Source organism: Myotis daubentonii, chromosome 8, assembly GCF_963259705.1.
Source record: "Myotis daubentonii chromosome 8, mMyoDau2.1, whole genome shotgun sequence".
NCBI lineage: Eukaryota > Metazoa > Chordata > Mammalia > Chiroptera > Vespertilionidae > Myotis > Myotis daubentonii.
The window spans coordinates 70,051,155-70,077,752 of NC_081847.1; the positions used below are offsets into that span (position 1 = coordinate 70,051,155).

Here is a 26,598-nt window from a genome sequence, read left to right on the forward strand (position 1 = left end):
TGTCACCAAAAGACAGTTCAGTGATTTTGAGTAAATTCACACAGTTGTACAGTCATCACAACTCAATTCTAGATTCCCATCACCCAGAGCTCTTGTGACTGTTTACAGTAAACACCCCTCTGCATCCACCATCCCAGGTTAACCACTAACTGCATTCTGTCTTGATAGAATTGCCTTTGCAGACCTTTCCTATGAATGAGATCATATAAAATGTAGTCTTCATGTCTTGCCTATTTTGCATAATGTATTTGATTCATACATGTGCATAGCATGTATCAGGAGTTCATACTTTTTATACTGCTGGACAGTATTCCATTGTATAGATATATGCATTTTGTTTATCTGTTTACCAGCTGGTGGACATTTGGGTTGTTTGCACTATTACGAATAAAGCTGCTATGAACATTCACATGCAAGTGTCTGTGTGGGCATACATTTTCCTTTTTGTTGGGTGGACGATACAGGATAAGGGTGGGGCATCTTATCGGGACCTTGGAGTGGAATTGCTGTAGAATAAATTTATGTTTAACTTTATAAGGAACTGCCCAATGTTTTCCAAACCCGTTGCACTATTTTAACATTCCAAGCAGTAGAGTATGAGGGTTCTCGCCAATACTTGTTATTGTTGGTCTTTTTTATTATGTCCTGCTGAGGAACTTTTTTTTTAAAGAACAGTTTATTGATTTTTTAGAGAGAAACATCGATGTGAGTGCTCAACAACAATCAGCTGCCTCCTGCACGCCCCCAACCAGGGATCGAGCCAGCAGCCCGGGCATGCGCCCTTGATCAGGACCCGACTAACAACCTCCTGGTGCACCAGCGAGGGCCCGCTGAAAACACTCGCTGATACCCGGGCTCCATCAAACCAACTAAACCAGAATCTTGGGGTTCGGGGCCCAGGCATAGGTATTCAAAACAGAACAGAACAAAGCCAAAGCCGCCCTACCTAAAAGCTGCTCGTGTGCAAAGGGTTGAGAACCAGTGGCCTAACTTTAGGTCTGATTTCTGTCCTCCCGGCACTTAGGGGAGCACATGCTGGCCAGCAGCCTACCCCACCCCAGGAAGCATATGGGCTTGGGGTGGGAAACAAGCTGCTGCCCAACACCCACAGGCACAGGCCCAGCGCAGATGGGCCCCAAGAGGAAGGGGCCTGGGATTTTGGCGAGGAGCCAGCGGAGATGCTGAGGGGGAGGGGTGTCTCCCACGACCTTAGGATTGTTCAGGCTCCGAAAGAGATTAAGAAAGTATGACATTCCTGGCTGCAGACCAGATGCAGATAACCCCAGAGAAATGCGAGGAGATGGTGGTGCCAGCAGCAACTACAGGGAGCTTAGAGGCTCAGGGGATCATCAGGCCAGGGCCACATGGTCTGTGATACAATCTCTTCCTTTCAAAGGGTCTGCAGATAATAACCACCATGTTCCATGGACCAGACCCTGTGCTGGAGCTAGGGATACAGCCATGGAGAAGTGTCAGGCTCCCACCCCAGGGAGCTCACAGTCTCCTGGAAGAAGCAGACAAAACAGAGTTGAACAGAATGCCGGGTAATGATGCTGGAAGGCTCTCGGTGGGGGCTACATTTAAGTAGCGATCTGAGTGAATGAAGAAAGCTAACCATGCAAAGATCCCCGTGCGAAGATGTATCTGGTAGAGGGAAGCATTCATGGAAAGCTTGAGGCTGAGTTTGGTGGTTTCCAAACAGAGGTAGAGGGTGGAGTAGTAAAAAGGAAGAAACTAGAGACCCTTTCAGCGGTCATGGCCAGAGTCCAGCTTTTATTTTGTGCGCAATGGGGGGAGGGGGTAATGGAGGGTTTTGAGAGGGGTGGTAAAATGCTATATAGTTTCTATTTTTAAAGATGGCTTTGGTTAGTGCAGGAAGACTAGAACTATAGGGGCAATAGTGGGGCAGGGAGGTGGGGCAAGTTGTCCAGGTAAAAGATGAAAATGGCTTGCACTAGTCGCCGTGGTTGGGAAACTTCGGCTCGCGAGCCACACGCGGCACTTTGGCCCCTTGAGTGTGGCTCTTCCTAAGCCTTAGGAGTACCCTAATTAAGTTAATAACAGCCGAAACCGGTTTGGCTCAGTGGATAGAGCGTCGGCCTGCGGACTGAAAGGTCCCGGGTTCAATTCCGGTCAAGGGCATGTACCTGGGTTGCGGGCACATCCCCGGTGGGGGATGTGCAGGAGGCAGCTGGTCGATGTTTCTCTCTCATCCATGTTTCTGACTCTCTATCTCTCTCCCTTCCTCTCTGTAAAAAATCAATAAAATATATTTTTTAAAAAGTTAATAACAATGTACCTACCTATATAGTTTAATTTTAAATAATTTGGCTCTCAAAAGAAATTTCAATCGTTGTACTGTTGATATTTGGCTCTGTTGACTAATGAGTTTGCCGACCACTGCGCTAGTGTTGGTGCAAATGGAAGAGAAAGTATAGATGTGGGACATCTTTGGGAGGTGGAGACACAATTATTTACTGACGTGGTAGAAAGAAAAAAGGAGTTAAACATGACTCCTATTGTTTTTGACTCAATCGAGCATCTGGGTGGAGGGTGTGCCATGATCGGAGATGGAGAAAACAGAGAGGAGCAGAATTTAGCACTGAGGCTGGGGTGGGAAGTGGGTGATGAATTATGGATCTAGCTGGGTGAAGAGAGGAGGGAAACTGGAGGGCTAAGATGTCCTCATGATTCCTGGATGGAGGGCTGGCAGTCCTTGTCAGATCAAAGTCTGTTTATGTCAGCATTTGTGTAGTATTAGAGCCTCATGAAAAAATTTTCAAGACGATGGAATGTGTTGGGTGCTTCTTGTAGTCGTTAGGAAGGCCCTGCAAAAAAAAAAAAAAGAGAGAGAGAGAGAGAGAGAGACACATTCAGGCTGAAGATGGTGGCCCATTCTTCTTATCAAAAGAAAAAGTCGCCGAAACCAGTTTGGCTCAGTGGATAGAGCGTCGGCCTGCAGACTGAAAGGTCCCAGGTTCGATTCCGGTCGAGGGCATGTACCTGGGTTGCGGGCACATCCCCAGTAGGAGATGTGCAGGAGGCAGCTGATCGATGTTTCTCTCTCATCGATGTTTCTAACTCTCTATCTCTCTCCCTTCCTCTCTGTAAAAAATCAATAAAATATATTTAAAAAAAAAAAAGAAAAAGTCATGCCCAGCTGGCATGGCTCAGTGATGGGGTGTTGACCTGTGAATCAGGAGGTCACAGCTCTATTCCCAGTCAGGGCACATGCCCAGGGTTTGGGCTTGATCCCCAGTGGGGGCGTGCAGGAGGCAGCCGATCAATGATTCTCTCTCCTCATTGATGTTTCTATCTCGCTCTCCCTCTCCCTTTCTCTCTCTGAAATCAATAAATATATACTTTTTTTTAAAATATATTTTATTGATTTTTCACAGAGAGAAAGGGAGAGAGATAGAGTTAGAAACATCGATGAGAGAGAAACATTGATCAGCCGCCTCCTGCACATCCCCCACCGGGGATGTGCCCGTAACCCAGGTACATGCCCTTGACCGGAATCGAACCTGGGACCTCTCAGTCCGCAGGCTGACGCTCTATCCACTGAGCCAAACCGGTTTCGGCAATATATACTTTTTTAAAAGAAAAAGTCATACCTCTTGCTGCTCCCTCCCTTCCTGTTACTTGGAAATGTTATTACCGGCTTCTGAACATCTAGATAGCATTGTTACAGACCTTCCACCCCTTCCTCTACGTAATGAGCGGCTGGGAGCCCCATGCACGGGAGGCATAGGGGGCCCTCTCCAAAGGGGTCCCATGAGTGAGAGTCTGCTAGCAGGCAGGCTGCAAGGGGCATAGGAACTGGGAGGCAGGTGGAGTGTGAAGAAAACAGGAGAAAGAAATCAGAGAGGCCAGTGAGCTGCTGGAGGTCAACATGGGAGCCCAGTGGTAGAGGTGCCAGGGGCAGGGCTTGACAAGAACCCAGGAGATGGGGAAATGGGGAAGCCACGCCCTGTAAGAAGCATTAGAATTCTTGAGTTTCAAACTTGGAAGGGCCTTCGGGGACCAGGTGGCTGTCTCCTTCGACAGAAAAGAGGAACTAATCTGCAAGGAGGAAATGGGAAAAGGCAAATGGGAAATGGGAGAAGGCAAAAGACCAGGTGTCCAAGGTTTTGACGCCACAGAAAGCTGTCAACAGCTCCGAACTGAACTCAGAAAGCCATAGCCTTTATTTCCCGTCTCTCCATTTGGTCAATGTCTTCCCCCCCAAGGGGACGGTTCTGTCCAGCTGCTTTCTTGAAACAAGTGTTCATTCCACCTGTTTGGGAGATATAATCTCCTGGTCTGAATCTGCCCCCTCCCCCGCACACACACACTCCGCCCCTAGTTCTAACTGGGTCCCCTATCACAGGTGCCCAGGCTCACCCATGCTGACCAATACAGGCACATGCATTGCAGTGCTCATGGGCGCAGGCAGAGGGAGAGGGTGGAGGTCACTTCCTGAGGGCTGGCCAGGGTGGGTGCTGGGGGTGGGAGAAAGGTCAGGATGGGAGATGGGCTGACGCAGCTTCTCCAAGCCATGCAGAAATCCAAAGAAAACACAGCTGGAGACAGGGCGAGGGAGTGGGGAGCCGGGCGATGCATGTTGACATCTTGGGCAGAAATCCAACTTGCTGTCCTGTGGTCAGTGGAACTGTGTTTACTTGCTTAAACCAGCTACTTCCTCCTGCTTTATCTCAGTTTCCCAATCTGCAAAACAAGGGCCGTAATAGCTGTCTCAAAGGATTGCTGAGGATTAAGTGGGATCATTAAAGAAGAGAGTCCAGTGGAGTGGTTAAGAGCATGGGCTCTGGAGCCAGACTGACTTGACCAAATTAATGTCTCTGGGTCTCAGTTTTCTGGTCTGTACAATGGGATGATGATACCTACCTTATAGGATGTTATGACATTTAAGTGAATTGATATTTGTAAAGTTTTTGTTGTTAAAAAACTAGTTAAGCTCTGGTAGGTGGCTCAGTGGTTAGAGTGATGGCCCATGCACTGAAGGGTCTCAGGTTCTATCCCAATCAAAGGCACATACCTGTGTTGCAGTTTCATCCAGGCCCAGGTTGGGGTGCAGGCAGGAGGCAACCAATGCATGTCTGTCCGTCTGTCTGTCTGTCTGTCTGTCTGTCTATCTCTCCCTCAGTCTCTCTCCCCTCCCTCCATTCCACTCCATCTAAAAGCAATAGAAAAACATCCTGGAGTGAGGATTGAAAAACACACACAAAACTAGTTAATAGTAATAACCAGAGACATTTATTGAGCACTTTGGTGTGCTAAGTACTAGGTTCATCACTTTATATACTTTATTACATTAAAATTTCCTACCAGGAGAGGTAGGCAGGCACTAGATCATTCCCACTTACAGATGTGAAACCTGAGGCCCATAAAGAGATTTACTTTTCTTTTAATGTATTCTTTTTTTAAATCCTCACCTGAGGATATGTTTACTGATATTAGAGAGAAGAAGGGAGAGGGGAGGGAGGGAGGGAGAGAGAGAGATATTGGCTGCCTCTCACAGGCACCCCAACAGGGGACCAAACCCACAACCTGGGTCTGTGCCCTGCCAGGGAATTGAACCCACAACAGTTCACTGCATGGGACCTTGCGCCAACCCACTGAGCCACACCAGCCAGAGCCAGAGATCCTTCTGAGATCAGAGGCCAAAGCTGGGATCTGACAAGATGGCCAGGCTGCCCCGCAGGGTTACCAAGGAAGCCCAGCATTTGCTGGCAGAGCCAGTTCCTGGAATTAAAGCAGAACCAGATGAGAGCAACGCCCGTTATTTTCATGTGGCCATTGTCGGCCCCCAGGATTCCCCCTTCGAGGGAGGGGCTTTTAAACTTGAGCTATTCCTTCCTGAAGAATGCCCGATGCAGCACCTAAAGTACGCTTCCTGACCGACATTTGACATCCTAATGCAGACAAGTTGGGAAGAACACGTTGAGATATTTTGAAAGATAAGTGGTCCCAGCAGATTCATGCCGCTCTGCCATCCACCCAAGCTGTGCTCAGTGCTCCCCATCCAGATGCCCCACAGCCAATGACGTGGCGGAGCAATGGAAGACCAACGGAGCCCACGCCATAGGGGCAGCGAGAGCGGGGACTAGGCTATATGCCATGGAACATATTTAAATCAACCTGATCATCACGTGTGCATCACTTGTGTTCTGCCAAGATTTCTTCCTTTTTTGTTTGCATTTAATGGACACAGTCTTAGAAATATTACAGAATCAAAGCCCAGACATCTTCAGTCCTTTGGTGACTGGATGCACATTAGCAAATCTAGGTCTTGTCCTGACTCACTGTTATAAAGCACGAGCAGGAGCTAGAAGTGCCCTCTGGATTGCTGGGAAGTGTTCACAAGCAGTGACCCCTCTCTGCTCTTATTCATCCCCCCATTGTGGTATGGTAGAAAGCACTGTGAATGAAGGGGGCTGCCCGGGCTAGCTGCAGGGGGTGGGTGTTTTTCTTTATTTTATTGTTGTTTTGAGGGAGGAAGTCGTTTAATTTTACTTTTATGAGCTCCTTTCCCCCTGTTTATGGTGATCTGATTGCATTGGTTAAAAGCAGCTAACCAGTTCTTCACAAGAGGCCCTAACCAAGTCTCACTTTATTTAGACGCTGTAGATGGACAAGCTTGATTGTTTGAACCAAAAATGGGAACATTAAACAAACACCAGGGCCCTCACTAATCACACTGTGACTTTGCTGCCAAATGTGGAACCCTCCCTTCAAGAAGAGTTTGTGACCATTTTATATGGCTTGTCTGGAAACTTCTGTAAATCTTGTGTTTTAGTAAAGTATTTTTTGTTAAAAAGAAAAAAGAGATTTACTTTTTTTAATATATTTTTTATTGATTAAGATATTACATATGTGGAGATTTACTTTTTAATTTACTCTAGAACAGGCGTGGCAAACAGCCTATTGGCTGAATCCAGCGAACAGGGTGTTCACTTCAATATTGTTGAGCGCTGCCTCCACACGGCAATGGCAGAGTGGGCAGCTGTGACAGAGGCTGTAGGGCCTGCAGAACCTAAAATATGCTCTCTGGCCCTTCACGGGAAGAGCTTGCTGACCTCTGCTCTAGAAAGTGACAGTCTGCCCGGGACTGGACGGAGCCAGGTCTGTCTGGTTCCAGAACTCCTCACTGCTTTGTATCCTGTTTTTGGTTGTTTCTTTGTTTGCGATATCCCTGTGCTGGCTGCACAACAAAAGGCTTTCTTTCCTGTCCCTTTGAGGGACGTCTCCCCTTCCCTCTCCGAAGCCAGGAGTGAAAGTGGAAAGGGATTTGGAGAGTCCATCTCTCCATCCTCAGGCAAAGTTTGGGGAGAACAGAGAAACCCAAGTAAGGGAGAGGGGCAGACTGAGTAGGCAAGTTCCTGGAATCAAGGCCAGCGACTGTACCTTGTTGTCCCCCAGCCCAGGCCAGGGCTGTGTTTAGAGTCAGCTGGACTGGGACTGGCAAGGTGCAGGAGTTGAAAAAGAATCCCAGGCTTGTGTAGGTTTCACCTGCTCCCAGGGACCTTTGAGGGCTCCAAACCAGTCCAGTCACTCAGCAAATACTCAGTACCGGCTCTGTGCCAGGCCCTGTTCTAGACACTGGGAATAAATAGAGACTCAGATCCCAGCTCTCCGGAGACAATGTCTCCATTAGCCAGTAACTTAATAAACCAATATTAAATCGTAACAAGATCTATGAAGAAAATAAACCAAGCTGATACGATTGAGAGTAACTTCTAAGTAGGCAGGGAGGACCTCTCTGAAGAAGCGCCATTTAAGCTGAGACCAAAAGGACAAGGGGCGAGCTGTGGGGTGATCAGGTGGAAAAGCATTCTAAGCAGCAGGAGCAGCAATGCAAAGGCTGTGCGCAAGAATAACTCCAATTGCGTGTTCAAGGAACCAAAGGCCAGGGTGCCTGGAGCAGAATGAAAACGGGCGATAGTGGTGCCAGGTGAGACGGGGTAGGCCCTATCACATGCCGGGAAATCAGGGCAAGGAAGAAGGAGTTTATTCCAAGTGTGATTGGAAAGCCACTGGGTGGATGATGGCTAATGATGCCAATGATTGTAGCTAACATTTTAAAAATTTTTTTTATTGATTTCAGAGAGAAGAAGGGAGAGGGAGAGAAGGATAGAAATATCAATGATGAGAAAAGATCATTGGTTGGCTGCCTCCTGCACTCCCCACACTGGAGATCAAGCCCTAAACCCAGGCATGTGCCCCAACCGGAATTGAACCTTGACGTCCTGGTTCATGGGTCAACACTCAACCATTGAGCCACACTGGCTGGGCTGTAGCTAACATTTTTTTGAGCCTTTACTCAACGCTAGGTGCTTAGTAAGCCCTTTAAATGCACTCACTCATTTAATGCTCATAAGCAATCCAGATGAGGAAACAGAGGCCCGAAGAGGTGAAACCATTGGTACTAGGTTACATAGCTACATTTATAGCCCGCTGGGGCTGCAGCGGGGACAGTCAGTTGCAAGGGATAAGATCTTATACGAGACAACAATGACACAAAGACAGAGCTTGCACTGCATTTAATGAGAGAAAAAACAAACATCCACCCGGTTTCCTCCAGGAAGAGCGAGGGTTACTAGAGTTCAAACGGACTTTCCAGTGCTTCCTCCTCTGGATATCCTTAGCACGTTCTCTTACACCCGTTCTGCTTTGCTTGCTGTCTGTCCCCGAATCATAACAGCTAGCATTTACGTGGTGCTAATGGTGTGCCATGCGTCATGCCCAGCACATGCACTATGCCCACTTAGTTTATTCTTGCAATAAGCTTATCGTTTCCCTTTTAGAATGAGGAAATTGAGGCTCAGAGCTGCTTACGTGAGGAGTCCAAGACTTGGTACTAAGAATTTATAGCCTAGGATTTGAACCCTGGGCGGTCAGACACAAGAGTCTAAGCTTTTAGCTACTGGGCTATGACCACCCACCTCCCACCTTCCATGAACAGTGGGCCCATGGGTTCCCCAAGAGAGGCCACAGGCCTTTGCCTTTCGTTGCCTGAGGAGGGTTAACGATAGTGCCCACCTCACAGGCTCAGAGCTAAATGAGTTCATGTGACTAGGGAGGCCAACGTTCTGGTTTGCCTGGGACTGGAGGGGTTCCCAGGAAGGGAGACATTCTGTTTCTTTCTTTTCTTTTAGAGAATTTTTATTAGAGTTTAATTACGCCACGCTGACGACATCCTGGGAGGCAAGATCTCAAGTGCAAGTTGGGCATGAGGCTTGTCGCTCAATACCTATTCCATGGACGGTAGTCATTATTGCTTCTCCTTTCCTCTGTGATCAGTTTGACAACCAAAAGGTAGCAAGCACCTACTCTGCCCTGTCCTAGGAGCTGGGAACACTGTAGGCAGTAGATCTTCAGAGGGAGATGCGGGCAGGGGTGTTATTGTTCAGAGAACCTAGCTCCAAAGGTTCACACACAAAAATTCACAGTTCCGGGGCAAATGCCAAACCTTCTGGGGTGATTCCAGCAGCCTGTGTGGACTTGCTTGGACCCCGTGGGACAGGTTCCAGGGCCCTTTACGTCCCCAGGTAGCGACACAGAGACAGTTGGGGGATTGTGGGCGGAAGGGAAGGAAAACATGTGCCTTTGGCATTGACTTTCTGGCTTGCCCGGGGCTGTAATAAAGGCCTAAGGGGCAGTTCCTTTTATCACACACATTTCGCTACACCAGGGAACTGACTGACCCGCGAAGTGACTTGCCCAGGAACATGCAGGAGGAGATGGGCAACTGGAATCTGAACCAGCGAAGCAGGGAGGGCTGGTGCCCGTGCCAGCGGGCCGACTCCTGCACTTGCCTCCCTCCACCCGGCTTGGGTCCCCCCGCTTGTCTTGACAGCGGCTGGGCTTGTCACGGGGCTCTGTACAGCTCCCTCCACTCTCGGGGCTGCCAGCGTCCCGCCCCATCCCCTCCCAGCCCACGAGGGGGGAGGAGAGAGCGGGAAGGGGAGGGGGGGTCAGAGGGCCGGGCTTTATAAAGGCGGCTGGACCCGCGCGGCCAGCCAGACCCCGCCGCCCAGACCACCAGCGCCGCCCGCCGCCCCACGTGACCGCGCCGACCCTCCCGTCCCAGCTCCACAGCAGTGAGTTGGGGTGCGTCCCCCTCCACCCCCAGACCTTCGCCGAGCAGCGCGGTCTACTGAACCCAGGTGGGGAGGAGACCCCATGAAGGAGGGCACTGAGATGGGGGTCACCAGGCATACTCCTGATGGTAGGGACTTAGGACCCAGGGGAGCTGGCAGACCCCTCCGCCTCGCCCCCTCCCCCCCCCCCCCGGCGCCCCAGGCTCGGGGTCATGGAGACTGCAAGCTACCCCCCAAGAATGCGCGTGCAGCCGTTCCCATGGTAACGTGCTAGCCGTGCCCGCCCTCCGCTAAAGAAAAGGAGAGGTTGTTGGGGAAACGCGGGACTGTTCCCCGGAAGGTCCAAATTCGTCACGGAGCGGTTGCACGAGGGAACCAAGGATGCCCCCCCCGCCCCGTGCCCCACATCCTCTGGAAGCCAGAGCGCCAGTCGCTAGCCTCTCCAGCCTCACTTTCTGCGTCTGTCAACACTATTGGCCCAGGTTCCCCGAAGAGCCATTTCGAGGGTAACGATCCGGACCAGCCCCACCTCGCCTCCGGTTGGACCTCCGAGGAGAGTTGAGGGACCTGTGACTCCCGTGACCCCACCTTACCCCCAGGCCCGCTCGTCATGGCCCGCTTCGCAGCCCTCCTCTTGGCCCTGCTGGCGGGAGCTCACGCCGACGCCGAGATTCCCGGCTGCAAGATCCGCATCACCTCCAAGGCGCTGGAGCTGTGTAAGCGCGGGGCGGGCGGGGGCGGTGGAGGGTGGGGTCACCCCAAAGTGGGCGCAGGGGCCAAGGCCTTGCTTCTGCCTCAGTGAAGCAGGAGGGACTGCGCTTTCTGGAGCAAGAGCTGGAGACCGTCACCATCCCGGACCTGGGGGGCCGCGAGGGCCACTTCTACTACAACATCTCCGAGTGAGCAGGGGCCCCGGGGCGGGGCTGCGAGCGTGGGGCGGGGCCAATAGGGGAGGCGGAGCCTAATAGGATGGGCCAAGTCGATGAAGGCTAAGCCTGCCGGCATTGGTGGGATCAAGCAGGTGGGCGTGGCCTAGGAAATGTGAGCGGGGCCAGGAACAGCTAAGTCAGTGGTTCTCAACCTTGGCTGCACATTAGAATCACCTGGGAAAATCTTTTTTTTTTTTTTTATAATATATTTTATTGATTTTTTACAGAGAAGAAGGGAGAGTGATAGAGAGAAACATCGAGGAGAGAGAAACATCGATCAGCTGCCTCCTGCACACTCCCCACTGGGGATGTGCCTGCAACCAAGGTACATGCCCTTGACTGGAATCGAACCCGGGACCCTTGAGTCCAAAGGCTGATGCTCTATCCACTGAGCCAAACTGGTTAGGGCACCTGGGAATCTTTTTAAAATCCTGATTTCTGGGCTTCATCCTCCGGAAAGTCTGTTTCTTTGTTATGGGGTGGGGCCAGAACATTAGTAACAAAGAAACAGAATTTCTGGAGGATGAGGCCCAGAAATCAGGATGTTAAAAAGATTCCCAGGTGATTCTAATGTGCAGCCAAGGTTGAGAACCACTGAGCTAAGTGGAGCTGAGGCGTGGTCAAAGAGCACCAGAGAAGAAGAGTTTAGAAACTCGACAATGGATGAGAGTGGGGTTTAGGGCACCCGGGTGGAGCTAATGGGAGAGGTCCTGAGAGCAGAGGAAGGCCTGTAGCTTAGGACGATGGTGACAGGTGGATCGGATCTTAAGTGATGGAGACAAAATCCAGGGTGTGGGCTGGAAAGGGGTGCCAGCAACAAGGAGAGATGAAGCTCACTTTTTAAAAAAAAATGTATTTTATTGATTTTTTACAGAGAGGAAGGGAGAGGAACAGAGAGTCAGAAACATCAATGAGAGAGAAACATCTATCAGCTGCCTCCTGCACACCCCCCAGTGGGGATGTGCCCAAACCACAGTACATGCCCTTGACCGGAATCGAACCCGGGACCCTTCAGTCCGCAGGCCGACGCTCTATCCACTGAGCCAAACCGGTTATGGCTTGAAGCTTACTTTTAACACCTGAGTCAGGAGGAGCCCATCTTTGAGCTACACTAGAGTCCAGGGTGGGCACGTGAGGAGCAGTAGGATAATCCATTCCACCCATCCCAGTTTCCCCAGGCCCCGACTGGAAGCAGAGGGGCTGAATTTCTCGTGGTTGGGCGGGATCCCCTCTTGGCTTTGAATGTGACCCTGATGCCTCCTGCAGGGTGATGGTCACAGAGCTGCAGCTGACATCCTCTGAGCTCCATTTCCAGCCAGAGCAGGAGCTGGTGCTACAGACCAGCAATTCCTCCTTGGGGCTGCGCTTTCGGAGACAGCTTCGCTACTGGATCTTGTGAGGACCTGGCACCCTCAGGGGAGTGGCAAGTGGATCAGGAGGGCTGGGGAGGGGGGCTGTGGGCAATCCCTTAGCCTTTCTGAGTCTCAATTTTTTTAATCCGTACAATAGGGACAGTCATACCCACTTCGTACAATAGGGACTAAGAAAGTGCTCTCGGGGTTCAGAGGAGGGCAGTCTGGGGAGTGTCTGTACAATAGGGGTTGATAAGGTTTGGCAGAATGGTAAATGCCAAGGTGAAGCCTTATTAAGAGGTATCATGATGTATGGCGGTGGGGAGCAGGCAGTGAAGGCTTGGTTGACTCCAAGGTTGTGTGAAGGTTAACCCTGCTCCCCCTCCCGACAGCTATGATGGGGGCTATATCAACGCCTCTGCCCAGGGCATATCCATCCACACCGCTTTGCAGCTCTCCCGAGATCCCACTGGCCGGATCAAAGTGGCCAACGTCTCCTGCCAGGCCTCTGTCTCCAGGTTGTATGCAGCCTTCGAAGGAACTTTCAAGTAAGCCCCGTTCCCAACCCCAGTGCACCCATTTTGGGCTCCACAGCCCACCCACCTAGTGCAATGCAAAACGCCTAGGCTTGGGAGTCAGACCAACTGGGTCCAAATCTCAGCGCCATCATGCCCTGGCTGTGTGACCTTGGCAAGTCCCTAAAGCTCTGTGCCTCAGTTTCCTCATTGGTAACATGAGGATGATAATCAAATCTATTTTATAAGATGTTGTGAGGCCTGTTTGTGTTAATATATGTAAAACTAGAACAGCACCTGGCACCTATATATATAAAAGCCTAATATGCAAAGTGTCCCCTCAGGAGTTTGATCACTCGCTATGACGTGCACTGACCACCAGAGGGTGGCGCGGAACGAAGGAAGACCCCAGCAGGCAGCCGGCAGCGCTAGGGACCCTACCTGTGTACAAATTTCATGCACTTGGCCTCTAGTATAATAATAAGTGGCTAGCCACTTAACCGTGAGAATAAATGTGCACAGTTGGACATGAACTGGGTGCTCAATATTTGGTGGCTCTTACTAATTAGAACAAAAATAATAACATAGGCTCAGGTTTGGGGCTGAGAAGGGGACTTTATGCTGGTTCTGGAACAGGGTTAGGGAGAGGGGGATGGTAGATTTGTCATATAGTGTAAGTACACTGTCACTCTTTTACTTGTTCAACAAGGTGTATGCCAGTCCCCAGGATTCAGAAAAGGGCAGAGGCTAGTTGGAGGGGGAAAAATTTTGTCACTGGGGCCTTGAAAGGGACTAAGAAAGTGCTCTCAGGGTTCAGAGGAGGGCAGTCTGGGGAGACTGCCTAAAAGGAAGCATCTGAGCCCAGACTGGGAAATATGGAGTGGGGGCATTGAGGGTAGAAGTGAGAGCATGGGTAACCACATGGGAGTGGAGATGCTCAGAACAGGTTTGAGGAACTGTGGCTAGATTCATTTGGCTGGTGGGGGGCTGGAGAGGTCTTGAGAATCAGGCTGAGGGGATTTGGGCATGAGTCATGGAAAACCTCTATTAAAGCGCTGGTAATTCAGTCAAAGTTGATGTGTCCAACCCCTGCCTCCATCTCCCTGATCAGTGACTTTTCCTGGACCTAGACTGGGATAGGGGCAAGGTCTGGACTCACGGCTCTATTCTCTCCTCACAGGATAGTGTATGAATTCCTCTCTACATTCGTCACCTCAGGGATGCACTTCCTCCTCAACCAGCAGGTGTGGGCAGTGGCAAGTCTGGGGGACAGTGGGGGTGACCTCTCTTTCAAAGACCCTGACTCTGGTGCCCACCTCTCAGATCTGCCCAGTGATCCACCATGCAGGGATGGTGCTGCTCAACTCCCTGCTGGACACTGTGCCTGGTGAGTTGGTGCTGGCGGGGGTGAGGGGTGGGGGGCTCTGGGTCAGGCCCTGGGGCTGGAATGGGGGTGAGGAGGAGGCTGGGTGCACAGCTGGCGGGCAGTACTTCAGAGTAAACCCCTTAAGAACATGGAGCCCCAGCTGCAGAGGCAGGTGGCCGCTGCTGAGTTACTGCATGACCCAAGGTAAGGATTCACTTTTCTCTGGGCCTTGGTTTCCTCATTTTGCTGGCGAGGCCTCCCCCTGGGGTTGCTGTGAGGATTAACTCAGTATGTGCTTGCTGATCACTGGGACCCTACTTGTGTCCATCACCTGGCACTTAATAGGTGCTTAATTAATGTGAATTCTCTTTTCGTCAGCGTGGGGATGGGCAGTGAAGGAGGAAGCAGGCGAAACCATGAGGGAAAGGAATCCCGTGCCATCGTGTTTAGGGATTTGATGAAACCCCTGCAGTAGGAGTCGTCGTCGTCGTCGTAATAAAAATAGTAATAGCTGCCATTATTGAGCACTTATGCACACCAGGCACTAAGTGCTTTCCACATAAAACTAATTTGATCCTCGTAACAACCCTGTGAGGGAAGTGTTTTATGGATGAGAAACTGAGGCCCAGACAGCTTAAGCACCTTGCCTCACCCAGCTTAGAGTAACGCGCGCTCTTCCCCACAGTGCGAAGTTCTGTGGACAATCTCGTTGGCATTGACTACTCCCTCGTGAAGGACCCCGTGGTCTCCACCAGCTGTATGGACATGGAGTTCCGGGTGAGCTGCCCGGCTGGTGCGTCTGTCACCAAATTCCCTCCTTCTCCCCAAAGTTGCTAGTTTCATCTTCCTAAAGCACAGCTCTGATGAGCCACTCCATTGCCGGGAATGCTGCAGCTCCCACTGCCCACAGAATTAGCTCCATCTCCCGGGTGTGGCATTGGAGCCTTTACGCTTGTCTGCCCCCGCCCCCCGCCCCCTTCTAACTTCACCCTGTTCTTCTTTCTCAAATATGTCCCTCGATTCCTACCTCAGGGCCTTTGCTCAAGCACCAATTTTCCCCACGTCCCCTGAAGGAGTTGGGCATAGAACTCTGTGCACATAATCCTGAGAGTCAGGTACCATTTAGGAATGTGGAGACTTGCTCAGAGGTGATGTCACAGCACCTTTGCTCCTCGTCGGGGACAGCAGTTTCAGAGCAGACTCCAGAGCTGGAATGCCTGAGTTCAGATACTAGCTCTGCCACTTTCTAGCTGTGTGACCCTAAGCAAGTGGCTTTCCTTTTCTATGGGAATGGAGCCCACAACCCTGGGCATATGCCCTGACCGGGTATTGAACCCTGCCCTCTTGGTTCATAGGTCGACACTCAAGCACTGAGCAACACTGACCGGGCTGTTTTGATTGATTTTAGAAAGGGATAAAGTGATAGAAACATCAATTGGCTGCCTCCAGCATGCCCTCTATTAGGATCAAGCCTGCAACCAGGCACGTGCCCTGACTGGGAATCGAACCATGACCTCCTGGTTCATGGGTCAATGCACAACCACTGAGCCACTCTGGCCAGACCCATTGCCTTTTAGGAAATGTACTTACGGGTCCCCCAAGGACAACAACTGGGTCCAACTCCCCACCACTCCTCATAGTGCCTAGCCCTGGGCCTGGAGACATCCCTCTGCAGGACCAGTTTGCCTGGGTCCTGACCCTGATCCCCCTCCTCCAGGGGGCCTTCTTTCCCCTGGCCCAGGGGAACTGGAGCCTGCCTAACCGGGCAGTGGAGCCCCAGCTGCAGGAGGAGGAGCGGATGGTGTACGTGGCCTTCTCTGAATTTTTCTTCGACTCCGCTTTGGAGAGCTACTTCCAGGCGGGGGCCCTGCAGCTGTCGCTGGTGGGGGACAAGGTATGCCAGGGCCTGTGTGTGGGATGAGCAAGAGGGGCTTGTGATGGAGCTCCTGACGACCCTGCCTCACCCCTAATTCTCCTGACAGGTGCCCAAGGACCTGGACATGCTGCTGAGGGCCTCCTACTTGGGGAGCATTGTCCTGCTGGTGAGTGTTGGCGGGCGGAGGGAGGTGCCAGGGCGGGTGCGCACGCCACCCGTGGGGACCAGTGAGGCGTGCAGGTGGGGGCCCCAAGTGGCAGCCATGGAGTAGACAGACCTGGCCTCTGGCCAAGTCCCACCCGGCTGAGCCTGTGGCCAAGTCTGTGCAGGGGGTTCACTCGTTCCTGCTCCGTCTGTCCTTCATGAAGCCGTGATGAGGACGAGCCGAGAACCCAGCTCTGCAGAGGAGTGCAGGGGCTTTAATGACTGATGTTATTCTTTTTGCTTATTTTCCTTTGCTTAAGGGGGATATCCTCACTAGAGGATATTTTTTTTTCATTTATTTTTTTAAATATTTTTATTGATTTTTTACAGAGAGGAAGGGAGAGGGACAGAGTCAGAAACATCGATGAGTGAGATACATCAATCAGCTGCCTCCTGCACACACCCTACTGGGGATGTGCCCACAACTACCGTACATGCCCTTGACTGGAATCAAACCTGGGACCCTTCAGTCCGCAGGCTGACGCTCTATCCACTGAGCCAAACTGTTTAGGGCTTCATTTATTTTTTTAGGGAGGGAAAGTAGGGGGAGAGAAACATGGACTCTAACGTGAAAGAGACACACTGATTGGCTGCCTCCCGCACATGCCCCAATGAGCCAGGGACGACCTGCAACCAAGGTACCCGAGGTATGTGCCCTTGGCTGGAAGTCGAACCCCCGACCCTTCTGTCTGCAGGTTGATGCTCTAACCGCTGAGCCAAACTAGCCAGGGCAGGGAGCTTAACATTTAACAAGGAATATATCGGTGTCCTTGTTTCAGTTTTATAAATGATGGAGCTGATATATGAACCTGGATTATGAATCTGGGATTCCTGGTCATACTGGCATTCACTACACTGTACAACCTCGTAGGTTGTCATGAGGATTAAACGAATTAATACGCATAAAGCAAGTAGAACAGTACCTGGAACAGAGGAAGTGCTCACTGAACACTAGCTGCTGTTACTATTGCTATCATCACCATCATCCAACTTATGGCCAGCACTGTTCAGAACATGGACTCTATTGCCAGGCTGCCTGGGTTTGCATCCCCGTTCTGCAACGAGTAACTATATGACCTCGAACAGGTTACTTAACCTCTCTGTGCCCTAACTCCCCCATCTCGGGAAAGAACACCTGCCTCACATGGTTATGGTGAGGTTTAAATGAGATGTCTGGTTACGAGTAAGTACTCTTGATCAGCGTGGAAGCCTAGTAGTATGTCTACACTGCCCCCTAGAAGAAATAGCACAGCAGTTTACAGAAAGGAGACACTGCAGGGACTGGGACATGGACTGTCTCCGAGGAGTGTGGATGGGCGATGGGTCATGAATACTGAGAACTGAAAGCAGAGAGAGAAGGGAGACATTCCTAGAAGACATTTGTGTGAGCAAAGGCAGAGGCTGTACACAATTCTGCAGGGTTGGGAAGCTACACTTTTTCTATTTGTCCTTTGGGCTCTCAGAGGGCAGACCTTGAGTCCCCCACCTCCGGGGCTCACCTGGGAACAGATCCGGGACTGATCCTCCCTCCCTGCTCCATAGCAAAGCCCTGCGGTGATTGACTCCCCATTGAAGCTGGAGCTGCGTGTTGTGGCACCACCGTACTGTACCATCAAGCCCTCCGGCACCACCATCTCTGTCACCGCCAGTGTCACCATCGCCCTGGTCCCACCCAACCAGCCTGAGGTCCAGCTGTCCAGCATGATCATGGTGCGCGCACCACAGTGAGGGCTGCGGAGGGTTGGAGAGAAGCGGGCTGGGTACCTGCCTGGTGAGTAACACGTTACCCCTCCCCACGTTCCCCCAGGACGCCCGTCTCAGCGCCAAGATGGCCCTCCAGGGGAAGGCGCTGCGCGTACATCTGGACCTGCGCAAGTATGAGACGTCTGAAAATCTCGGGCAAGCCCTTAACCTCTCTGAGCCTCAGTGTCTTCAGGATAATCACATCTGCCTAACAGAACTGGGGACCTAAAATTCTCTTACCAATAAGCCACTGAGGAGCTGTGGCCTTTAATACAAAGAAAGTGCTAGTTTGAGAGATGACCAAACTAGCCCAGTAAGGTTAAGGGACATGCTCACAGTCACACAGCAGTGCCTAAGAACATGGGTTTTGGCAGACACCCACCCAGCACAACTTAGCTTTGTAATTTTTTTTTTTAATTTATTGATTTTCGAGAGAGGGGAGAGAAACATTGATTTATTATTCCACTTACTGATGTATTCATTCGTTACTTCTGGTATGTGCCCTGACTGGGGATCGAACCCGGCATCCTTGGCATATTGGGAAGACGCTCTAACTGAACTACCTGGCCAAGACTTTAACTTCTTCTTTTTTTTTTTTTTTATGAGACTTTAACTTCTTGAACACATTTCGTGTGTGGCAGGGAGTAAGCACTATACTTTTTTTTATTCATTATTATTTTTTTATTTCTATTGATTTCAGAGAGGAAGAAAGAGGGAGATAGAAACAACGATGAGAGAGAATCATTGATCAACTGCCTCCTGCACGCCCCCTACTGGAGATTGAGCTGGCAACCCGGGCATGTGCCCTTGAGCGGTATTGAACCTGGGATCCCTCTCTCCACTGAGCCAAACCAGCTAGGGCAGCACTGTACTTTTTGTTAAATAAAGATAAGCAGCACACGTCCTTGCAGTTGCTCAGTGGTTAGAGTGTGGGACCATGCATGGAAGGGTCTCGGGTTTGATCCCTGGCCCCCGATCCCCGGCACCTGTTGGGGCACATGTGGGAAGCAACCAGTCGATGTTTCTCTCCCTCCCCCTAAAAAAGAAAAAAAAAATCAATGGAAAAATATCCTCTAGTGAGGATTAACAAAAATAACAATAAGCAACACAAGCTACCAGCAGAAGTCTGGCATGTAGGAAGTGCTCAAAAAAGCAGCAGCCACTGTGGAAAAAAAGAGCCCTAGAAGTGGCTCACCAAAAAGACACATCTGGATGTCCTGTGAGCATCGATCTATGAACCAGGTCATGGTTCGATTCCTGGTCGGGGCACATGTCCAGGTCGCAGGCTCAATCCCCAGTAGGGGGTGTGCGGAGGGCAGCCAGTGGATGCTTCTCTGCCATCACTGATATTTCTAGCTCTCTCTCCTTCTCCCTTCCTCTCTTTGAAATCAATTAAAAAAAAAAGCACACCTGGAGTGGTAGAACCCCCTGGAAAGGTGTGGAGGTGGGACACCTGAGACTGACACTCAGGGTTCTGGTGGCGAGGCCTGGGTGGCCTAATGGAGGGGATCTGTGCCCACCCGGCATTTCTCTCTCTCCCACAGGTTCCGCATCTACTCAAACCAGTCTGCACTGGAGTCACTGGCAGTGAGTTGGGAATGGTGGGTGGGCGGAGGCTGGGGTCAGGGTGAGCGGCCAAGGCCAGCCCACCCGCTCTTCCCACTCTGACTCCGCCCCACCTCCCTCCCAGCTGATCCCGCTGCAGGCCCCTCTGAAGACTATGCTGCAGTTTGGGGTGATGCCCCTGCTCAATGGTAAGGTAGGGGGTATGAGGAGGGTGAGGAGGAGAGGGACCTGGGTGGGCCCAGACTGAGCCAGCTGTCCTCACCCACAGAGCGGATCCGGCGTGGGGTGCAGATCCCACTACCCGAGGGGATGGACTTTGTGCGAGAGGTGGTGACGAACCACGCGGTGAGTGGGGGCACAACGGGGGAGGGCACAGCCTTCCTCTCCCTCAGCAGGTTGGGAGTGCAGCCCAACCTGGTATCAGCTCCTCCCTCATCAATTGCTCCCTCCCATTGTAATCTTACATCAGACCCCTCCAGCTCACCTTGGAATACTCTTCCCGATTCCAACTCCAATGCCGACTAATCTTTCAGGTGTTAGCTAAGTGGTCACCTCCTCTAGGAAGCCCTCCTTGAGCCCACGGGCTGTATTCCTGCAGCCTCTACTTCAGCACCTTCACAGCAAGTTAAAACTGCTTTGCTGTGCCATCTGTCCCACTAGATTGAGAAGCCCCTCAGGCCAAGACTCTCTTTATCTCTAAACTCTGGCCTCAGTACTGGAATGAATGGACTTCCTTCCCTGCCCCGCCGCACAGGGCTTCCTCACCATCGCGGCTGACCTCCACTTTGCCAAAGGGCTGCGAGAGGTGATTGAGAAGAACCGGCCTGCGAACACCATGGACTCCGGGGTACCCAGCGCCCCACCACCCTCCACTGCAGCTGCCTGAGCCCTCAACCCCGCCCCTGGCAGTTGCATTCAGGACCAATGCCTCTTATCCCCTCCTTCACCCCCTCACAGCTTACAGTACCCTCTTTAACCCCCAGTGCCACAGAGAAGAAGAGGAGGTTGTAAATGGTACCAAGTTTAATTCCATAATTACACTCAGTCCATCAATTACAGTCTGTCCAACCTCCCAGTGGGCTGTCCTGGCTCTACTGTGTTCCTGGGGTGGCATCAATGCGTTAAGGGCATTGTTTAAGCAGGGAGGGGACCAGGCCCTACCCGGCAGGAATAAAGTGCTAAGTCCCTCACTGCCCTGCAGGGCATTTTGCATTAGGGAGGCCTCCCTTCTAGCAGGAGAGGCTGGAGGGGCTGCCCGTGGTCATCAGTATGGCTGCTTATTCAGGAAGCGGGAGAACATGGTGAGGGCAGCCTGTGGCTTGTCGGTGGGGACCATGTGTCCAGCGCCCTGAGGAGCAAAGCTTTGTAAGACCCCTCCCTTGCCCTGGGGGCTTCCTTCATCCCATTGGACCCCCGCCAAGGAGGCTCCTCCTCCACCCACCCTGCCCCAAACCTTCCAATCTTCATTCCCCTCCCCCACTGCGAATACTTGCCCTTGGGGGGCCAGATGGAACCCAGCATAAAAGGAAGTGGGAAGGAAAGGGAAAGGACGGGTGGGTCCTGCCCCATCCCTCTCCAGCTAGCCCTCCCTCGCCAGGCCCAGGCCCTACCTTGATGGTGAGAAAGGCGATGTTGGAGAACTCCTTCACGAAGCCTGCGATCTGCTCCCCACTGTCCCCGTATTTCACTAACCAGGGCCGGCGCTGTACCTCCATCTGCCCCACCAGGAGAGAATTAGCAGCCGGCAGCCACCCGCCATTCCTGCTCACAGACACCGAACCTCAAGACCTTAGGGGCCGGGAACTCCTCCAGGTTTGCCCTGTCTGCCAGGAGTGCGCACCCTACCCCTGCACCAGCCTCGCCCTGCGGCCGACATCCCTGCCTTACCTTCTGGTTGAGGGAATCCACAAACCACTCATCCCCCAAGAAATTGCAGGCCATGTCCACATCTCCATTGTAGAGCAGGATCCGGTATTTCTGGAGCAGAGCAGGGGGAAAGTGGGAGGTCTGGAACAAGCCCAGGTCTCGGCCCTTACCAGGTTCAAGCCCTACCCGTAAGGGAATTCAAGGGGCCCAGCTAAACAGGATGGACCAGGAAATGCTTGTGCTTTCTGACTGCCTTCCTACGTGCCCAGTGCTCTATGAAATGCTTTACCTATAAAGGTAGATGCCATTATTAATTCCCATTTCACAGCAGGGGAAACCGAGTCTCAAGATATGTGAGAAATGGTCTAGGGTCACATGGCTAGTAAAGAAACTTGCACCCAGGCAATCTGACCCTCGGCCCACTCTAACCACTGTGCATACAGACCTGGTCCCAACCTGGCTCTGCTAGTGTCGCCTAGGTGACCTTGGACAAGACCCTCTCCCACCCTGGACCCCCATTTGCCTATCGGTAACACAATCTGACTAGCTTTTCTCACCCTAAAGGCTTCTTGGCGAATGCAGACCCCTCAACCTCCTACACCAGAGCAGCAGGGGGTGGGGCCAAAGCCAGATTCAAATCCTGACCCTCCCAACTATAGGACCTCAGGCAAGTGACTTCACTTCGTGGAGTTTCAGCTCCCCGCCCCGTTTCCTCTGCCTTGCCACACTGCTCCAGGGCCCCTGAGGCTGCTGGTGCACCCAGCTGTGCTGCCCCTACTCACCTGCGCGGCAAGCAGCTTAAGGTACTGGGAATCCATGCTTTGGTAGAGACGGCGATACTGTATATTCACAAGGAAGCTGCAGGAGCACGCCGGCAGGCCCCGGGAAGACCAGGCAGGGGGAGAAAGAGAGTCAACAGATCAGACCTCCTGTCCTATCCCCAGGCTCTAGCCTAGGAGGCAGGCAGCTGGGACTCAGTCCCCGCCTGGGGCATGCCACTTCTCTAGCTGGGGCTGGGATTCAGAGGTCCTCAGTCCACTCCATTTAGAAATGCATAGGGACACTTTGGTTATCTCAATGACTGGATGCAACTGGCATTTAGAGCACAGTGGCTCGTAGGTGTGGGAACTACAGCATGTAACCATAGGGCATGGGCACTGACCAATCGAAAAGGGACCCAAGTGGCCCCTGCTGTGCCGCTCGCCACTTTTACTCACAGGGGGTCAACCGAGAGCTGAGCTGCTGGGGATGGCATTGGAGTGAGGGTGAGGGGGGAGCTGGGAGTGTGTCTACTTACTAAATGCCATGGAAATAACCCCTATTTTAACCACGTGGCCATTTAAGAATGAACTGGATGAAAATCAACTTAGGGTTTAAACACCCTGTAAAACAACTCACTGTTGCCCCGAGTGCCAAAAGATCCCGGGGAATTTTTCTGATGCCCACAAGCCCCACAGGCTGCCCACCCCTGCCATTAGCAGCCACAGAGCCTCACTTGCACATGTCCCAGCCAGGCAGTTGCTCGGGGATGTGGAGGGCCTTCCGCACAAAAGGGTTGTTGAGGTAGGTGGAGGTGGCTGTGGTGTTGGTGCAGGGGGGGTCCAGGTGTACCCTATTCCCGGAACGCAGCAGTGCCTGAGGGGCTCAGACAGAGTCAGGATCTTCGCGTCCCTGCCCTGCCCCTCCGCCCCCAAGAGGAAGCTCAAACCCTTGCACACCTGATGCAACATCCGCTTGATTGGCAGGCGAGTGAAGATGTTGCCAAAATCCTGGACCACGACAGTATCCTTCTCATACCTGCAAGAGAAGTGGGGGGCTATGTGCTTGAGCATCAAGACGAGGCTGCGGTTGGCCCAACGGGCTCCCAGCAGCTCTTACCTTACATGGCCTGGCACCCCCCCAGCACATGGGGCGTAGAGGTTGTAGATGTTGAGACCAGAGCTGGCCACGATGTGAGACACTTCCTGGAGCTGCAAAGGCACACCGAGCCACCATGCTTTACGAAAACCTGGCTTCCCCGCGACATCATCAACTTGTCCCAAGATTTAGCGCTTTCCTACCTCACCCTGTCATTACCCTCCCCCTACTTTTTTCACACATAGGGAAACTGAGGCTCAGTGGAAGGAATCAGCCAGACCTGGGTTCAAATCCTAGTGCTCCTACTTCCTAGCACTGTGACTTCAACGTTCCCGGCCTCAGTTTCCTTATCTGGAAAATGTGAATAATGTATCTCCCTTGAAGATTATATGAAGTGCCCTGACACCGTTCAGCAGTCCTGGCACAGGGCAGGTGGTTGATAAGAGAAGACCTTTCCCTCCTGGGGCGACAGGATTTACCCAGAAAATCACAGGAAGGGGTGATGGGTTGGCACCCATATTCATGTGTCCCAGAGAACCCCAACTGCTGAAGGACGCAGGATGGGACAACAATAGGGGCGGGGGCAGGGAGTCCCCCAGGAGGAGATGTGGTCCCGTTCCCGAACTGGGGGCACCAGGGATGACACGTGGTGGGGGCAGGACCTTACACTGTTCACACATTCTGGGTCTTTGTTGTCGTAGAAGTTGCACTTGTTTTGAGAGCAGCAGTGGGTCTGCAGGGAAGACCAGAGCCTGTATAGGAGATGAGAGTGAAAGTGCTTAGAGACCCACGGTGGGCAGGAAAGGCAAGAACCCCACTTTCTCCTTCCAACCTCCCGTGGTGACGACCCCAGGGGAGGAGGAAATATGTCACAGGGTATGGTATGTAGGTCCCCAACCTAGCTGCCCCTGGGCCATCCTTGGTCCCTTTAAATTCTAATCTCCAATCGTAGGCCTTTTAGCACCAGACCCTTCTAACAAACCCAGCCCCCATCTTCTGCTCATAAACCAGGGTAGGGCTCAGGATATTATGTGCCTGGAGGGTAGACCTGAGATCTTGGGGCCCTGTCCCACCCTGAAGACTGCCCAGCTTCCCCCTTCCCATACCTGTTCCCCAGGAGGCCATGGTAGTAGGCAAAATAGACGAGAGAGTTGTCATTCTGTTCATAGGAGGAGAGTCCATTGCCCACGGCCAGCCCCTGTGAAACAGTCAGGGCATCAGGCTCAGTGGGAGGGTGAGGAGAAGGAGCCACCCTTGACCTACACCCAGACCTTCAGCAATATGGAAACTGAAACCCAGGGTGGTTTGTGGGGGTGTGTGGGTGGGGGAGGCCACACAACATAGAGAACAGGGCTGGCAGCCTGACAGTGAGTTTCCTGTCACGGGAGGCTGCTCGTGGTAAGGGTGTTATGAAGGCGTCTGGGTTGGATGGGGAAGTTGACCTGTTTGACCTCCCTGAACAGGAAGCTATGACCACCTTTCCCCTTTCCCCCTGCAGCAGTCTTGCACCTGAAGGTTCATGCTGGGGTCCTGCATGACCAACACAGCCAGGGTGGGGATGTAGATGCCGGCATAGCTCTCTCCCGTCAGGAAAAGCTCATTGTCCTTGTACTCCGGGAAGAGGCGGAAGAAATCTTGAAGGGCCTCAAAATTACTCTGTGCGACCTGGGGATGGCAGGAGGGAGGGCATCCGGAGACTTTGGTATCTGAGCTGGAAAGAATCTCCAGATAATGACACCAACCCACCCTGTTTGTGCAAGAGGAAGTGGCTTCACAGTGACACGATCACACCGGGTAGCATTTAACAGCCAAAAATGGACTCCAAAGCCATGGTCTTTCCCTGTATCATGCCACCCTTAGAAAGCCAGGGAGGCTGGGCACACGGGCAGGACTCACCTCAGTGTCATTAGTTGCATAAAACTTGTCTTTGGAGTAGGAAAAGCCCACCCCGGCTGGGGACTCGAGGTACAGCACGTTGGCAATCTAGAGGGGAGGAGGAAAGAGCTGAAGAGGGCGCCACACCCCGTCCAAGGGCCCAGATATCCCGCAGGACCCACAGCACCGCCCATACCAGGTTCCAAGAATAGGGGTTGTACTCCAGGGTGACACCATCTGGTTGGACCTGAGAAGGAAAGATATGGCTGATTAAGTCCCAAGAGCCAACTGGGTGGAGGCAAAGGGCCACCCTGTCAAGCCGATGGTACAGAAAAAGAAACTTAGGCTCAGAAAAAAGGCACATGTTGGGACAAAAGTCCTTTTCTCCCTGTTCCCCGGCCTCTTCCTTTGGGAATGTGCCCTCCCTCTCCTTCTCCTGGGTCATGGAGGAAAGAGCTGCTTTCCACTCACCAGGAAGGGGCCGTGCTCGGTGAGGAAGCCATCTAGGGAGCTGCAGCCCGGCCCTCCATTGAGCCAAAGCACCACAGGGCTGCTCTTGGGATCCTTCTGGGACTCCACGAACCTGGGAGGGGTCAGGCCTGGGTGGGTGCAGGTGGAGGGGCCTCTCCCAGCCCTCCCTGCTGCATGGCTCCTTCAGGGATCCTCAGAACCCCCACCCCACCCCGCAGTCCTCTCCCCGGGTGGGCGCCCCTGTGCGCTCCCCTCCCCCCCGCCCTGGGAGGGAGAGCCGCGGACCAGTAGTGGAGATGCTTGGAGCCCGAGCCTCTGAGGTAGCCCGAGTACTGGCGGAAAGATGGCTGCTTGGCCAGCCCGGGCAGACACTGGATCTCGTCTTGATCGGGGGCTGCCTCGCCTCGGGGCGACCAGAGCAGCAGCAGCAGCAGCAGCGGGAAGAACAGCGGCGACGGCGCGGCTCGGACCATCTGCGGAGGAAGCGGCGCCGGCTGTTTACCGGCTCCCTGGCTGCGCGCAGCCGTCCCCCGGAGGAGCTGGCGGCGCTCCCCGGCCCCAGCTCCCAGCCCGGCCGCCCCCGCTCGCTCCGCGTGCCGCCGGGGCACCCGGGATCCCTCCCAGCCCCCGGCATCCCCTCACCTCAGCTCCCCCGCGTCCTTGTTTTCCAGGAGCAGTCGGGCGCCGGGAAGTCATGTGTACCCTGAGTCACGTGTGCCCCGGCGTCACGTGACGGACAGCCTCCCGCGGCTCCGCTGGCCGGGGAATGGAGGGGGCGGGACGGTCCGCGCCCAGTCAGGGTCCGGGGCCTCGCCGGTCACCTCGCGGGTGCCCGTGATCAGGTGACTTGGGTGTGGACGGCCGGGATCCCCCAG

At 52.8% G+C, this 26,598-nt stretch overlaps 2 protein-coding genes, 1 long non-coding RNA gene and 1 pseudogene across 3 annotated transcripts; 2 read left to right on the forward strand and 2 right to left on the reverse strand.

Annotated features, from left to right (window-relative positions):
• Positions 1 to 756: 756 nt before the first annotated feature.
• Positions 757 to 10,833, reverse strand: LOC132239889 (uncharacterized). Its single transcript, XR_009454178.1, has 4 exons — positions 10,697 to 10,833; positions 5,039 to 5,176; positions 4,005 to 4,707; positions 757 to 2,828 (listed from the first exon to the last, which is right to left on the reverse strand). It is a non-coding gene; the product is annotated as an uncharacterized LOC132239889 (long non-coding RNA).
• Positions 5,485 to 6,370, forward strand: LOC132239887 (ubiquitin-conjugating enzyme E2 N-like; annotated as a pseudogene).
• PLTP (phospholipid transfer protein) lies at positions 10,684 to 20,729 on the forward strand. Its single transcript, XM_059706912.1, has 15 exons — positions 10,684 to 10,819; positions 10,903 to 11,002; positions 12,299 to 12,427; positions 12,777 to 12,932; positions 14,080 to 14,143; positions 14,223 to 14,286; positions 14,951 to 15,042; positions 15,983 to 16,159; positions 16,248 to 16,307; positions 17,888 to 18,055; positions 18,153 to 18,220; positions 19,633 to 19,675; positions 19,779 to 19,842; positions 19,923 to 19,999; positions 20,409 to 20,729. The coding sequence occupies exons 1-15, from the start codon at positions 10,714 to 10,716 to the stop codon at positions 20,538 to 20,540; spliced, it is 1,500 nt and encodes a 499-aa protein (XP_059562895.1). The 5' UTR covers positions 10,684 to 10,713; the 3' UTR covers positions 20,541 to 20,729.
• Positions 20,660 to 26,501, reverse strand: CTSA (cathepsin A). The gene is made up of 15 exons (XM_059706913.1): positions 26,366 to 26,501; positions 26,009 to 26,196; positions 25,724 to 25,835; positions 25,449 to 25,499; positions 25,274 to 25,360; positions 24,887 to 25,042; positions 24,484 to 24,575; positions 24,045 to 24,129; positions 23,399 to 23,490; positions 23,239 to 23,317; positions 23,016 to 23,155; positions 22,303 to 22,378; positions 21,542 to 21,631; positions 21,265 to 21,369; positions 20,660 to 21,002 (listed from the first exon to the last, which is right to left on the reverse strand). Exons 1-15 carry the CDS (start codon positions 26,417 to 26,419, stop codon positions 20,919 to 20,921), a joined length of 1,491 nt encoding a protein of 496 aa, XP_059562896.1. The 5' UTR covers positions 26,420 to 26,501; the 3' UTR covers positions 20,660 to 20,918.
• Positions 26,502 to 26,598: the final 97 nt, after the last annotated feature.